Source organism: Boeremia exigua (assembly GCF_020726555.1).
Source record: "Boeremia exigua strain MPI-SDFR-AT-0100 chromosome Unknown C7974scaffold_1, whole genome shotgun sequence".
Classification (NCBI taxonomy): domain Eukaryota; kingdom Fungi; phylum Ascomycota; class Dothideomycetes; order Pleosporales; family Didymellaceae; genus Boeremia; species Boeremia exigua.
This window is the reverse complement of record NW_025763518.1, coordinates 2,414,395-2,427,872: the sequence shown is the minus strand read 5'-3', so window position 1 is coordinate 2,427,872 and position 13,478 is coordinate 2,414,395. Positions and strand designations below refer to the sequence as shown.

Below are 13,478 nucleotides of genomic sequence, written 5' to 3'. Positions count from 1 at the left end.
TTCTGGAAAGTGCCTGAGCTGCTGTGCGGAGCACAACATACCACTATCGTAGAAAGTAGGCCAATCCTGCCGGTATGACGGTTTGCATCAAACTTGTGCTGGTGACCTACACGCGACCCCAGCGGTCAGCGTGTCTCCGGAAGCCCTTCACCGAGATTATCGAGTCGGGAAATATCAAGCACAAGGAGCGATGTGGCACTCATAATTCAGTCACCGGCGGAAGGTCTTGTATCAAGGCCTAGCCAATTTGCCTGTGATCATCTCAGCCATATGTCCAATCACTTCCACATGTTTCCAGAAGAAGTCATCGGACCCAATCTTACGGACAGGTGCAACAAGATTCCTGGTTATATCTGTAGGTAGTCTAGTACTGACAGCAGATGTCACAACATACGGATGTTGCAGCGATCCGTACATCGACGTGCGTTGTGAATAAGTTGAGGGTAGAGTCAACGGCAGCTTACCTTCAGTGATGACCCCCGCCTCTAAATTTAACACTTCTTTGTGCATTGACCAGGAGAGCATGTGTTAGTTGTGTCTATTATGAGATAACCGGTAGGTCTAAACATATAAAAGGATCCTGTAATCCTTGTTCTGAAGGTCAATCCACCAAAGAATTGATTTATCCGACAGATTCTGCTACACTGCGCTCTCCATCACAACCACTACGGGTGTACCACATTGAGAGAAGGCTTCCCGCAACCAGTCACACACCTGAGCCATGAGCTGATCCGGGCCGGTGTCTCGCGCCTGCTGCATCGAATCTCTGACGAGGGGTCTTGCCTGACGTACGACTAAATTCACGCGCATCAGCCTCTTCAGCTCCAGCAGGCTTTTCATCTGACACCCTAACACAGCCCTATCGACTGACAACCACGCTGTCTCTCTTGAAACAGCGATTCTGGTCCTCCGGTTCGTGTGCCACATACCCGAGCGAGGATCATGCAGCAGATCTTGTGGGAAGAATCCTAAGTTCGGTTTCAGAAGTTCAGCACACCGCTTGATCAAATCCATATAAATACTGCGCCCGTCGTTATCCAATGAAAGATCGGAGAATCTTGGAAAGCAGAGCCGACGAACGGTCCCGTATCCTTGCATGTCCGGAAACGAAGTCAGGTACCTTTCAAAGTAAGCACCCTGCTCCGGACTGCGTATCTCAAAGCACCGGCTGCGTAGATAGTAGAAACCTGCATCTATGCGCGTGGATTTGTTAATGTGGAGGATGTTGTAGGTTAGATCTGCAGTCAAATTGAGGCCGAGAAATGGAGGCAGTGGGTATAGCGAAGTCAGTGTTGAGGGCAGGAGGTAGTGGTAAATGCATTCGCGCAGCTCAGTAGGCAAAGTGGAGAAGATAACTGGTAAATGGGCGGGAGTTTTAGATCGTGCCAGCTTATCACTTTCACTAGGCTTACTCTCGATTGCGGTTTGAGTTGCGACTGAAATCATGGCTACTTGGTAGGTAAGGTAAGATAAGTACACAAATCTATATGAGTAAAGTTCAGAAGAGGTCTGCGCGCTTGACGATAATTCGATGACAGCTCGCAGTCAAAAATCGGGCTTCACTATCGTCTGCACCTTCCGAGCAAATCATGTCAGAAATTACATGGAAGATTTCCAGCAACCATAGTAACCTTTGATGGTATCTGGAAATGTATAACTCATTTTACTATGTAAGCGTTTTGGTCGATTCGATTTCAACAATTTCATGACGCCTTTCTCCAGGCTATCTTATAGTATAGTACTCTCTATTTAGGTTTTTAACCCTCTTGGCTCCCAAACCTCTGTCCGGAGCGCACTTCTCACACCGACTGAGGACACGAACTAAGTTTAGATAACACACTCCAATCCCAGTTTCATCACTCAGGTATTCCAGAGCGTAATCTCCGGTCCAAGATAGTAACACGCTCGATCCATACAAGCATTCTGTTCAATCACAGAGTCAGTCTGTAGTACGTAAATCCGCAGGACATGACGGCGTCAAAAATTATCACGGTGCTTGGGGTGACAAGCTTATAATCGCGAACGTTGGTCACACGAGAGCAGGTGCTTGGCAAGAAAGTCGATAGAAGGGAACGGTAAGCGTGAGACTCAAGAAAAGGATCACATAAATTCAGGCCGCTTTCTGTGGACCCAAGAAGGTTGTAAATCACGTTCGCATTGCACCTAGACACGTCCGACCAGCAGGCACTTGCCCTATCCAAGATCTGACGCATATCCTCCAACCAGAAATTGTCCTTAACGAGATTGATGATTCCTCTTCTTCCCTGATATTGTTTTGTTAAGTGGCTGGTCGGTGGTACGTCAGTTCCCTTCGCAACTGTCTTTACACTTTCCACAAGGCTGGCCTTCCCGACCGCCATCTCGTTGTCTCTTACAGCCCGAACAGAATGTGCAGAGACAATACAGGCCGGATTCGTCTTGCGTTCCTCGAGTAACGCCTATTTCTTTGAGCTTCTTGTGTCGCCGCCGCAGCAGAAGCACGGCAGCAAGTGTAAACAATATCATAAAGATCCCAAAGCCGGTGCTGAGACCATATGCAAGGGTTATTTGTTTTGAACGTCGTATGATGTGTTGCGACGACCTGACCCCACCAGCCCCAACAAGGGCCGGTAAAGCGACCATGTTGCAAGTCGAGAATGAGAGCTTCGGCGCTAGGGAGGACCGAACGTGATGTGTGGCTGTTTGATCAAGCTTCCGGGTTAAAAGTAGACAAAATGCGTGGTGTTGATAGTGTTGTGTTAAGCTTCGACGGTTTCTCGGCTTCGGCTTGTTTGTCTGTTATTATGTACTGCACCCAAGCGCACTTGGCACTTTCGTAGGATTCAGCCCATTTCTTATCGTAGCCAATAAGCCGCATGACAGCTACTGAATAACCTTTGGCCGAGCGAATACATTCTAACAACACTCTACGACCTAACGAGATTGCTGTTGGTCTTTCTTGCCTAATGCTGCGTTCTGCCAAGTAACTTGTTGGATGTGTATGGGTGCAGCAACGTGTTGCGCAAAGATAACCCGCGGCTGCCTTCCCACTCGAGGTTAGTGGGGTAAGCACACTATCACCAATTCAGAAGGTGACGTGAAGAGAACATACTCCCTGACTTGAGGGCTTGCATCAAACTGGCGTCGGCCGCAACGCCTGCTTATAAAACTAAGGCGATCTGCTTACAACACGCCCTCACGCTATGGCATCCCCTTCAGCCAAGCCCCTCGCAAGATTGCAGTTAGGAGTGTACGATAAGCAAAAGACCTTATAAAAGGCATGAGGGGTAAAACACCAAAAAGAAAAAGGACGGAATATACTGTACAATCTACCTGGCAATGACTCCTTGTTCACCGATGGGATCTGGGCTAGTCATTGCCCACATAACACCTGGCAAAATGAGCTGAGATGCACATGCTCACCATATTGCTCATGGGACTGGAAACGGCTTCGGTAAAAGGTGGCTGTATAAGGATTGGAACTTTCCAGAGGTAACGCCTAGGAGGATACCGCACAGGACTCAGGACCACCGCACTACATCCAGACTATTTGATGAAAAGAAGTCCATACCAAGCGCAGGCACTACTCTTATTCAGAAGACTCGTTAACACTGCGCAGCACCTTGGAGCTGGCCCGGCACTTTTCAACAACATTGGCTCAACAAGCAAATCCCAGGGAGACTTCGCTGTCGTGCTTTAAATTATCCAGGAGATATTATAGGTACAACATCTCATCGCCGGGTGCCGATAGTAGACCATCTATAGCCGTTACGATCAAATCCACCTATATCGGCGTCAATATGACTCCACGCAATCGAAAAGTCAAATCACGCTTATGCGATAGACGAGAAGCATGCGAGCGCATATCCTAGAAGGAAACCTCTTATTTTCCATCTCCGATAAAGGGCGTGATGAATTGCACGATGCCAGAGGGGATCGCCATCAAGCGGTGCTCCAGGTATGCATTAACAACGGGATATACGACGGACGGATGACGACGACGCGCAATCTCTACACCGTTGTAATAATGGCTGCACCGCAGTCCGACGAGTATAAACTTCGGCTGTACTGGCTGTTGCACTGGGTATAGTTGCACCGGTGGACAGATTGGTCGTTATGAGACGCCGGGTGAAGTGGAAGTATCTGTGATGAGGCGTTTCCCCGGATTTGGCCTCAAGCTTCAATATGTCACGTGCGTGCTCTTTACCAGCTAACAGAGGCAGCGCAGATCACCTACCATCTAGTTGATATCTCTCAAGAGTAGAGTCCTCGAACCGCTCGAATGGAAGCAGCAAACAAAAGGACAAGTTATTCCCCGACAGAGTTACTGAGTTGGCTCTCTGTCCAGTTTCAAGGTTGTCCATGCACAAGCCTGTGTTGTATCCAATCCGTCGGTGTGCTCGTGGTACAGCCAATTGCTCAAGAGGCGCATGCTTGAGATATAGAAGAGTCGAGATACGGATGGTAAATTTCTCTCTCAGAAGTCGTGCCCAGTGGAGAGCAAACATAGCCCACGCACGATTTTTCGTGAGCGGAATCCACCCGGTGCTAAGAATTAGCGCGAAAGTTTGCTGAACCAGAAAACTCTTCTTTGTTGCGGGTACTGCCGAAGAAGTACCATCGTCGGTCAGCACCTGCCAACTGCCGCATATTTCGCAAGGCCAATTCTCGGGATCTGATCAGAGTGCCTACACAAATCTGCATGTGCCAAGAACAAGGCCCTGAACACCTAGGTATGCTGGAAAGCTAGCTCGACCGCTGAGGATCTTTCAGCCTTGCGATATCTGTAGTGCGTATTGCAAATCTGCTCGTTCGCTCGTTGGCCCAGGCTTTTGTTCTAGAAATGACGTGCTCTTGTTGGTGATGAAGAAATTGCTCCGACCAACGGAACCATGCGCGTCGAATCCGATAAAAAGGTCTCTGTGTAACTGTCACCAACCAGCTACCCTCCCCCGAGCCTCCACTTCCCCACGTTGACTGTTGTCATCCCCGGAGCGCGATGTCGAAGTACGACCAAGATATCGAATATGCGGCCCGTTCCGATGAGTATGTTCCGGACAACAAGCCAATCCTTGAGCCGCAACTTAATGTTGGTGGTCACGGTGCGACCCAGCGCCGGTTACAAAACTACCATGTTACTATGATTGGATTCTGTTCCGGTATTGGAACAGGTCTATTCATCGGAACAGGCTCCGCATACGCGAACGCTGGGCCAGCAGGCCTGTTGCTTGCGTACACAATTGTTGGCAGTGTTCTATGGTGCGTTATGCAGAGCGTTGCTGAGCTCGCCACAGTGGTAAGTGGATTTTCGGCTCTACTTGATGGATGGTACTCACGCGGGTACATAGATCCCCACCGCTGGCTCCTTCCCTCATTTCGCAACTCGCTTTATTGACCCGGCTGTTGGCTTCTCCCTGGCTATTAGTTACGGATACTGCTACACCATATCTATTGCAGCAGAAGCCTCGGCATCAGCCATTCTTGTCGGATACTGGACCGATCTCACTCCTGCCGTGGTCATCACTATCTCTCTGGTTCTCATCCTTGCGATCAACTTGATGAGTGTGCGCTGGTTTGGCGAGTCTGAGGTCATAGCTGGAACGATCAAGGTGGCCTGCTTCCTAGGACTCGTAATAGTATCCATCGTTATCACATCTGGCGGTGCACCCAATGGTCAGACTACTGGATTCCGCTACTGGCACTCTCCTGGAGCCTGGGTCGACTACAATGGTATTACTGGATCCACCGGTCACTTCTTGGGCTTTCTGGCCGCGTTTGTCAACGCGTCGTTCTCGTTCATCGGTGTTGAGGTTGTGGTCATCACAGCAGCCGAGAGTGTGAACCCGCACAAAGCAATCCCCAAGTCTGCCACCAACGTCACATACCGCATCGCACTCTTCTATGTCCTCGGTGCCTTGCTCATCGGCTTGATTGTCGACCCTACAAACCCCGATCTAGTTTCTGGCACTGGAAACTCCAACTCCTCACCTTGGGTTATCGCCATCAAGGAGGCCGGTATTGGTGCTCTTCCTTCAATCGTCAACGCCTGCATTCTTATCTCTGCCTGGTCCGCAGGCAATTCCTATTGCTGGGTCGGATCCCGCATGATCTTGGCCATGACTACGGATCGCCAGTTGCCACAATTCTTCGGGCGCACCTGGAGTAACGGCGTTCCTTGGGTAGCAGTGATCGCTTCCTGGCTTTTTGGCCCTCTTGCCTACCTGAGTCTTGGCAGTGGCGGCGCATCACAAGCCTTCGATTGGCTGATGAGCTTGAGTACCGTGGCTGGATTGATCGCATGGGCAACTTTGTGTTTCTGCTACATTCGGTTCTACGCTGCGATGAAGGCCCAGAAGATCAGCCGAGAGACTCTGCCTTGGAAGAGCCCGTTCCAGCCATTCACAGCCTGGTATGGGTTCGTGGGCGCTACAATAATCACACTGGTCACCGGTTTCCCTGTCTTCTTGAAAGGCAATTGGAGTACAGCCGACTTCATAGCATCATACGTTGGCATTCCCATCTTCATTGTGCCTATCATCATCTGGAAGATAGTCTACAAGACGAAGGTAAGCATTCAAAAGCCCTCAAAGAGATCCTTGGACTGACATTCGGTAGTTCGCGCGTGCAAAGACTATTGATCTTTGGTCTGGACGCCTGCAATGAGCTGAGAATCTGAAATTACCAACGACTTAATAAGTAACAAAAAAGAAAACGAGTCTGAGCAATCGGCACTCGGGTGAACGCTACCTAGAAACCTGCAGACGAAGCTTGTACGGTAAAGCGAAAGCTTAGAAGCAGTAGATGCTTTGGAGCGAGCAAGGTGCATGCGGAGCTACCAATCAAGGCTCGTGAAGCTTCGGCTGTGGCTGGTGTTCGGTCGATAAGATTGGCTACTCGCTGGATTAGGCCTCCTGCGCCACAGCATTTCGGGTCCGAGACTCAACACCACCGTGTCTCGCGCCCGAGAGGTGCTGTGGAAGAGGTCGAGGACCCGAAGTAAGGGATTTTGGGATCGTAAATCTTGCAGATCTCACAGAGTGCCAGTAAATAAATAGGCATATGGGTTCGAGTAAATGCGGCACCAGCACCAAGCACTTCCTCTTTACCTTGTTAACCTTACACCTTTATTACCATGGCCTCCAAAGAAGCCCATACCTCATCTAAGCAGTCGGTCAAGTCCGACCAGCTGGTTGATGCATCTAAATCTGAATCTCAGTCAGCTTCTGTTTCGCATTCTCAATACCCATCAACAAAACGTGTGGCAATCACCATGTCTTCCATCTACATTACCATGTTTCTCATCGCACTTGTGAGTCTATGTTACATCTTCGCTACTCGAAACCATTCTAACACCATCCAACAGGACAAGACCATCCTCGTCCCCGCGATTCCAGTAATCACCAACCACTTTCAGTCTCTGGGTGACATCGGTTGGTATGGCAGCGCGTACATGCTCACGTTATGCGCTTTCCAGCTCTTCTGGGGCCGCATATACACGCTGTCATCGACCTCGTGTCTGCCAAAACCATTCGACTCGCCTAAATCAATCCTCCTTGCAGCCATCACGGTCTTCGAAGTTGGGTCCGCGATCTGTGGCGCAGCTGCCAGCTCCTCAATGTTCATTGCTGGACGCGCTATAGCTGGGCTCGGTAGTGCTGGCATGATGAATGGCGCGATCGTAGTCATGATCGCCATTGTGCCCTTGAAGAAGAGACCGTTGCTTCAAGGCCTGATCGGCGCCGTGTTTGGTATTGCAAGCGTGGTTGGACCTATGCTTGGTGGAGTTTTCACCGAGAAAGCCTCATGGAGATGGTGCTTCTACATCAACCTGCCGCTTGGTGCAGTCGTGGTGGCCATCTTGGTCGTGGTGCTTCGATTGCCGAAGATTGACAGCGAAAGAGCCTCGACCGAGAAAAGATCCGTCGCCCAGATCTTCTCAAGCCTTGACCCTTTTGGCCTTGCGACATTCATACCATCCATCATATGCCTCTTGCTGGCCCTTCAGTGGGGAGGCACAACCTATGATTGGTCCAACTGGCGCATCATCCTGCTTCTCACGCTCTCACCGATTTTACTTGCCGCTTTCTTAGCCACTCAAATTCTTCGACCAAAGACTGCCATCCTTCCAATACGCATCCTTACGCAACGCAGCATAGCCCTGTCCTTCCTCTTCACCTTCTCCAGCCAAGCCGCCATGTTGGTCATAACGTACTACATTCCGCTCTACTTCCAGGCTATTAAGAACTTTTCGCCTCTTGATTCTGGGCTGGCCCTTCTGCCGTTTCTGCTATCTCTCGTAATCGGATCCATTGTTGCCGGCGGCCTGGTTCAGCGCCTTGGCTATCCAGCCCCATTTATGATTGCATCGGCGATTCTCGGTAGCATTGGCGCAGGAGTGATATCAACGTGGCCAGTCGATGTTCATCAGTCAATGTGGATCGGTACCCAAGTTTTATTCGGCTTCGGGGCCGGCATTGGCATGCAGCAACCCACCATTACAGCTCAGATCGTGCTCCCAAAGAAAGATCATCCGACAGGTATAGCACTCATGTTCTTCGGCCAGAATCTAGGTGGTGCCATCTTTGTCAGCGTAGCTCAGAACGTTTTCATCGATGCATTGGCAAGCAAGCTGAGCAGAGTACCCGGACTGCATCTTGACAAAGCAAGCATTGTTCGTTTGGGTGCAACATCAATCAAAACTGCTGTGGCACCGCAAAATCTGGAAATGGTCATTGAAAGCTATCGTGGTGCTCTCCGTAGCGCTTTCTTAGTGGGAACAGGGCTTGTTGCTTTTAGCGCAATCGGTGCGATATTTGTGGAATGGAGAAGCACGAAAGAGAACAAGGGAGAAACAGCAGGCGCTGACAGCACTGAGCAGAAAGTTTAACCATCTGGATGAGAAGTATGGATACCACTAATGTATCGTCTATGTAGTTGCGTTGGTATCAAATGTTATTCTACACTTCAATACACAGTTAAAAAGCAATGTTACGTGCCACCCAGTCCTCAATCTAAACGCGGCTTCTTTACTCGCGGTCGTAGGATCGTCGCCCAATCCTTCCCATCTATCTCCATTTCAGAATCAGGAACGTCTGTCTTACTAGCACGACGTTTGGAACTAGAGTGTTGAGCCGTGTGTTGTGTCATCTTATGCAACAGAGTGATCCAAAGGTAGATATCCTGACATCCACCGACGATGATAAGGCCAGGTTGAGGCCAAGTTGTGTTTTGAGATAGTAATAAATCGACATCGGAATCGACATTTCTCGTAAGAGCATTGTGCAGCTCGGTCAAAATCTCACTGTTCCACTTGTACGCAGCGTTTGCCCAGACACGCGGTCGGAGGCAGAGCAGAGCCAATCCAACCGGTAGTGCAAGCGAGCTGAATAGCGAGCCGATAAGCCCTGCAAATTCCACTTCATCTGCCATCAGTGGGACACGTGGGAGAGTATGGAACAGGCGATCCCGAAATTCAAAACCAAATACTTCCGTCAGAAGGGCTTGTGGGTCCAACGAAGGGGGAGGCGGAGCCCAGGAGCTCAGCAGCGGAAACACATGGCAGAGTCCAGCGTCACGGATGGCTTCAAGCCGGACAGCCTTGTAGCCTGGTCCTTTGATGCATCCGTAGGCTTGATATTCAAGATCGGCTACCCCGACCAGCTGCGCGGCATTGAAAACAAGTACTTCTTCAACCAAGTGCGTATCAATGACCGCTATCCAAGCCTCATGTTTTTGTGCAAGGTAAGTAGCATAGCATAGCACACTGAACATGCTAGCAGCCCAAGATGTGCACAGCGTGAGGGGTTGGGTGCTGCTGCGCAGATGGCTGAATGCCAGCACAGAGAGCTCGGCTTCGGATCTGCTGTAAAACTCTAGCTTCTTACCATCCATCAGTCCATGAGGTACCATCTCATGCTCATTGTTGATGGCGAGATGCTGGCCGCCTCCGCTTAGAGATGTGAACGCGCGGAATAGGTAACGTGGGACTTGCGTCTTTCGGATTGCTTATTGCACCTGTTAATCAAAGTCTCATGTCAGCGTGATCTGCCGCTTACTCTCGAAATACCTGACGCGCTCTGGCGACATTGGGGTGGACTCGTGTTGACTAAGTATCTTTACCATCATGCTTTCTGATGATGTGACCGAAGTTGGCCCCAACTACCTATGTAATATGTAGGCATTATGTCTTAGATCTTCCAAAGGTGCGACACGACTTGTGACGTGTAGAACGATGTTTAAACATGTGAGGGTGTCTTATCTACTCTAAGACACAACAACAATGGGCTTTTGATAGTCTCTGGGTGCCGTAACAATGACTCAACTAGACGTGACATTATGTTTTATGATGATGAGAATGTGAGATTAAAGAGCCTTTGATAATTATGGCAACTAGATCGATAGTGACTCTGACCAAAACGCAGTACTAACACAATGTTGTACCTAACCTAAGGCTTGTCGTGATGAATCAATTTAGGTCAGCCATGAGTTAAATCGCCGATTGGTTCACATGAGAGCGCGTTGGAACAACAAGATAGAAGGCTTGCGGCAAGACGATTTATTATAAGGCCTAGCACACATCTAGAGTTACTCTGATGGACCGATCCTCCAGAACAAATGAACTAAATCAACACAAGAAAACATCTTTGCCTAATGCACCCATCGCGGGAAAGACCTTTGAAGAGAACTAGTTGTTACGCTTGGCAACTGCAGCCTGGCGGCGCTCGACAACGCCGGCACGCTTGGAGTAACCGTAGCCGCTGCCCTGGGTAGGAGCAGGGGAGCTGGGTGTCGGGTAGGCATCGTAAGCAGGTGCGGTGGAGGTGGGCACAGCGGGCACAGTTGAGCTAGAGCAAGGAGTGCTGGTGGCTGGGATAGCCGGGACCGACGAGGTCTTGTCCTCAGAGGGAGGGTACTCGTTTCCGTAAACGGGTGTCGAGGTCGGGTAGCTCTCAGATGTGGTCTGGGTCTCGACCGAGGGCTTTGTGCTGGTGGTGCAGGGAGTGCTGGAGCTCTTCTCTGATTCATAGACGGGGGTCGATGAAGTGGCGGGGTAGGAAGGCGCACTCGAGGTCTCGGGGTAGGAAGGCACGCTGGAGGTCTTGGTGTCAACGGTGGGCACGCTGGAGGTGCTGTAGATCTTCTCAGATTCGTAGACCGGGGTCGACGAAGTGGCTGGGTAAGAGGGCACGCTGGAGGTCTTGGTGTCTACAGTGGGCTTGGTGAGGGTGCTGGAGCAAGGAGTGCTGGAGCTCTTCTCAGTGTCATAGACGGGGGTGGAGGAGGTGCCTGGGTAGGACGGCGCGCTGGAGGTCTCCGGGTACGAGGGGACGCTGGAGGTCTCAGGGTACGAGGGGACGCTGGAGGTCTTGGTGTCGACAGTAGGCACGCTGGATGTGTCTGGGTAGGTGGGTACGCTGGATGTCTCTGGGTACGAAGGCACGCTGGATGTCTTGGTGTCTACAGTGGGCTTGGTGAGGGTGCTGGAGCAAGGAGTGCTGGAGCTCTTCTCAGTGTCATAGACGGGGGTGGAGGAGGTGCCTGGGTAGGACGGCGCGCTGGAGGTCTCGGGGTAAGAGGGGACGCTCGAGGTCTTGGTGTCAACGGTAGGCTTGGACGAGGGCTTGTCGCCATGGGGGTACTCGTTGTCATATACCGGTGTGGAGACGGGGTACTCCTCAGACTTGGTCTTGGTCTCAACCGAGGGCTTGGTCAAGGTGCTGGAGCAGGGGGTGCTGGAGCTCTTCTCAGTGTCATAGACGGGGGTCGCGGAGCTGACCGGGTAAGTAGCGGGGGTACTTGTCGTCAGGCTTGGTGCTTGACTTGTGGACGGAAGGAGTGGTAGCTGGGTACTCAGGCTTGGGCTGAGTCTTGGTGTCCACGGTAGGCTTGGATGAAGGCTTGTCACCGTGGGGGTACTCACCGCCGTGAGGGTACTCGTTGCTGTGGGGGTACTCGTCACCAGAGGTGGGAGTCTTCTTGGGCTCAGAGGGGTAGGTCTTGGTCTGCTTGTACTCGCAAGACGCGGTCTCGCCAGCCTTGGTGATGGTGACGGTCTGCGCATCCTTGTGGTAAACACCGGGCTTGTAAACCGAGATTGTGGGGTAAACAACCTCGGAGTCGTGCTCGTAAACAGTGGTTGTTGGCTTAGCGACCTCGTACTTTCCGGTGGTGGAAACAGTGACAGTGACAGTCTTAACGACAGTGGAAGTGACATCCTTGCCGTCCTTGTCCTTGCCAGTCTCGTATGCGCCATAAGCGCAGGTCTTGACACCGGTCTCCTTGAACTCGGTGGTCACGCCACCATAGGTGACGGGAACACCGGCCTTGGCGGTGGTGGTAGCCTCAGAAGGCTTGGTCATGGTGTAGGAGATGGTCACGTCCTTGGCTGGCTCGGTGTAAACACCGGGCTTCTCGTAGGTCTTGACCTCCGGAGTGGGGGCCTTGTAGGTGGCAACGGTATCGTACTCGGACCACTTTCCATCCTTGTACTCCTTGACCTTGTAAGGTTGCTCATCATCGCAAGACTTGCAGAGGCCGGAACCACCGTAGCCAGGGAGACCGTGAGCGCCGAGATCCTTGTACTTGATCTCGTGAACCTTCTCGTACATCTCGTACCAGACCTTGGTGGAGTTCTTCTTGTCCTCGTAACCGTAGCTTCCGGTGGGGTAAGCATTTCCACCGGCGGGAACAGACGACGTAGTAGGGTAGTGGGTGATGGTGGTCTTGGTCTGGTAGACAGTGATGGGTTTCTCAACCTTGGTCACTGTCACCTTCTTGGAGTTGTAGTCGTTGATCACGGTCGAGACATATTTGTCCTCGCTCCATTCGTCGCAGGACTTGCCATCAGAACCAGCAGCACCACATGTGGGGTAGGCCTGGTACTGAGAAGTAACAGTGACGGGCTCCTTGCCGTAGCCGGGCGTGATGGTGGTGTAGCCGATCTTGGAGCTGGTAGAAGACTTGCTGGGAACAGGGGCCGAGGAGGTCTTGTGCTCCTCTCCGTAGCCAGGGTAGGCTGGAACGGAAGAGGTGTGCTTCACAGCAGGAGTGCTGGAGCTAGCTTGGTTCTCGCCGTAGCCGTCGTAGCCGTAGGCGTCGTAGGCCGCCGCAACACCGGCGAAGATAAGAGCGTAACGCATGTTGATTAGATATTAGATTAACGAATGACTGAGGTAGGATTAAAAAACAAAAAAAAAAGAGTGTGGTCGACGCTCGGATGAGTGCGAGAGAGAGATCGGTCCAAGAATGACTGTGGATGAAGAATCGACACGAGCAAGAGGTGCAGCCTCATATATGCCTCGAAGCCGTGAGCTTGGACACATGTGAATATTGCTACCCCTGACTTCCAACGTTACCTACTACACGCTGGGACTACGACCGCTGGACCTCAGCATGTCCCGCCGGTAAGCTAGAGGGTCCACAATTGGTAGAAGGTTTAATTCCGAGAGACGCATTTAGCAACTTCCCCCCATGTCTACGGCCGATCGCGTTCGTTAGTA

At 51.3% G+C, this 13,478-nt stretch overlaps 6 protein-coding genes across 6 annotated transcripts; 3 read left to right on the top strand and 3 right to left on the bottom strand.

Annotated features, from left to right (window-relative positions):
- Positions 1-611: 611 nt before the first annotated feature.
- Positions 612-1,492, bottom strand: C7974DRAFT_383379 (uncharacterized protein). The gene has a single exon (XM_046140763.1). It carries the CDS (start codon positions 1,444-1,446, stop codon positions 640-642), a length of 807 nt encoding a protein of 268 aa, XP_046003115.1. The 5' UTR covers positions 1,447-1,492; the 3' UTR covers positions 612-639.
- Positions 1,493-3,307: 1,815 nt separating this feature from the next.
- Positions 3,308-4,030, top strand: C7974DRAFT_19026 (uncharacterized protein). The gene is made up of 2 exons (XM_046136577.1): positions 3,308-3,471; positions 3,599-4,030. The coding sequence occupies exons 1-2, from the start codon at positions 3,389-3,391 to the stop codon at positions 3,849-3,851; spliced, it is 336 nt and encodes a 111-aa protein (XP_046003114.1). The 5' UTR covers positions 3,308-3,388; the 3' UTR covers positions 3,852-4,030.
- Positions 4,031-4,750: 720 nt separating this feature from the next.
- C7974DRAFT_19013 (amino acid permease-like protein) lies at positions 4,751-6,877 on the top strand. The gene is made up of 3 exons (XM_046136574.1): positions 4,751-5,275; positions 5,328-6,545; positions 6,595-6,877. The coding sequence occupies exons 1-3, from the start codon at positions 4,979-4,981 to the stop codon at positions 6,640-6,642; spliced, it is 1,563 nt and encodes a 520-aa protein (XP_046003113.1). The 5' UTR covers positions 4,751-4,978; the 3' UTR covers positions 6,643-6,877.
- C7974DRAFT_19014 (putative efflux pump antibiotic resistance protein) lies at positions 6,878-8,946 on the top strand. Its single transcript, XM_046136575.1, has 2 exons — positions 6,878-7,288; positions 7,343-8,946. The coding sequence occupies exons 1-2, from the start codon at positions 7,112-7,114 to the stop codon at positions 8,864-8,866; spliced, it is 1,701 nt and encodes a 566-aa protein (XP_046003112.1). The 5' UTR covers positions 6,878-7,111; the 3' UTR covers positions 8,867-8,946.
- A 39-nt stretch (positions 8,947-8,985) lies between these two features.
- On the bottom strand, positions 8,986-10,330 carry C7974DRAFT_439684 (uncharacterized protein; the record flags this gene model as incomplete). Its single annotated transcript, XM_046145292.1, has 2 exons — positions 10,035-10,330; positions 8,986-9,983 (listed from the first exon to the last, which is right to left on the bottom strand). The coding sequence occupies exons 1-2, from the start codon at positions 10,102-10,104 to the stop codon at positions 8,986-8,988; spliced, it is 1,068 nt and encodes a 355-aa protein (XP_046003111.1). The 5' UTR covers positions 10,105-10,330.
- A 333-nt stretch (positions 10,331-10,663) lies between these two features.
- On the bottom strand, positions 10,664-13,118 carry C7974DRAFT_300924 (uncharacterized protein; the record flags this gene model as incomplete). Its single annotated transcript, XM_046137822.1, has 3 exons — positions 10,664-11,228; positions 11,932-12,938; positions 13,020-13,118. The coding sequence occupies 3 exons, from the start codon at positions 13,116-13,118 to the stop codon at positions 10,664-10,666; spliced, it is 1,671 nt and encodes a 556-aa protein (XP_046003110.1).
- Between the last annotated feature and the right edge of the window lie 360 nt (positions 13,119-13,478).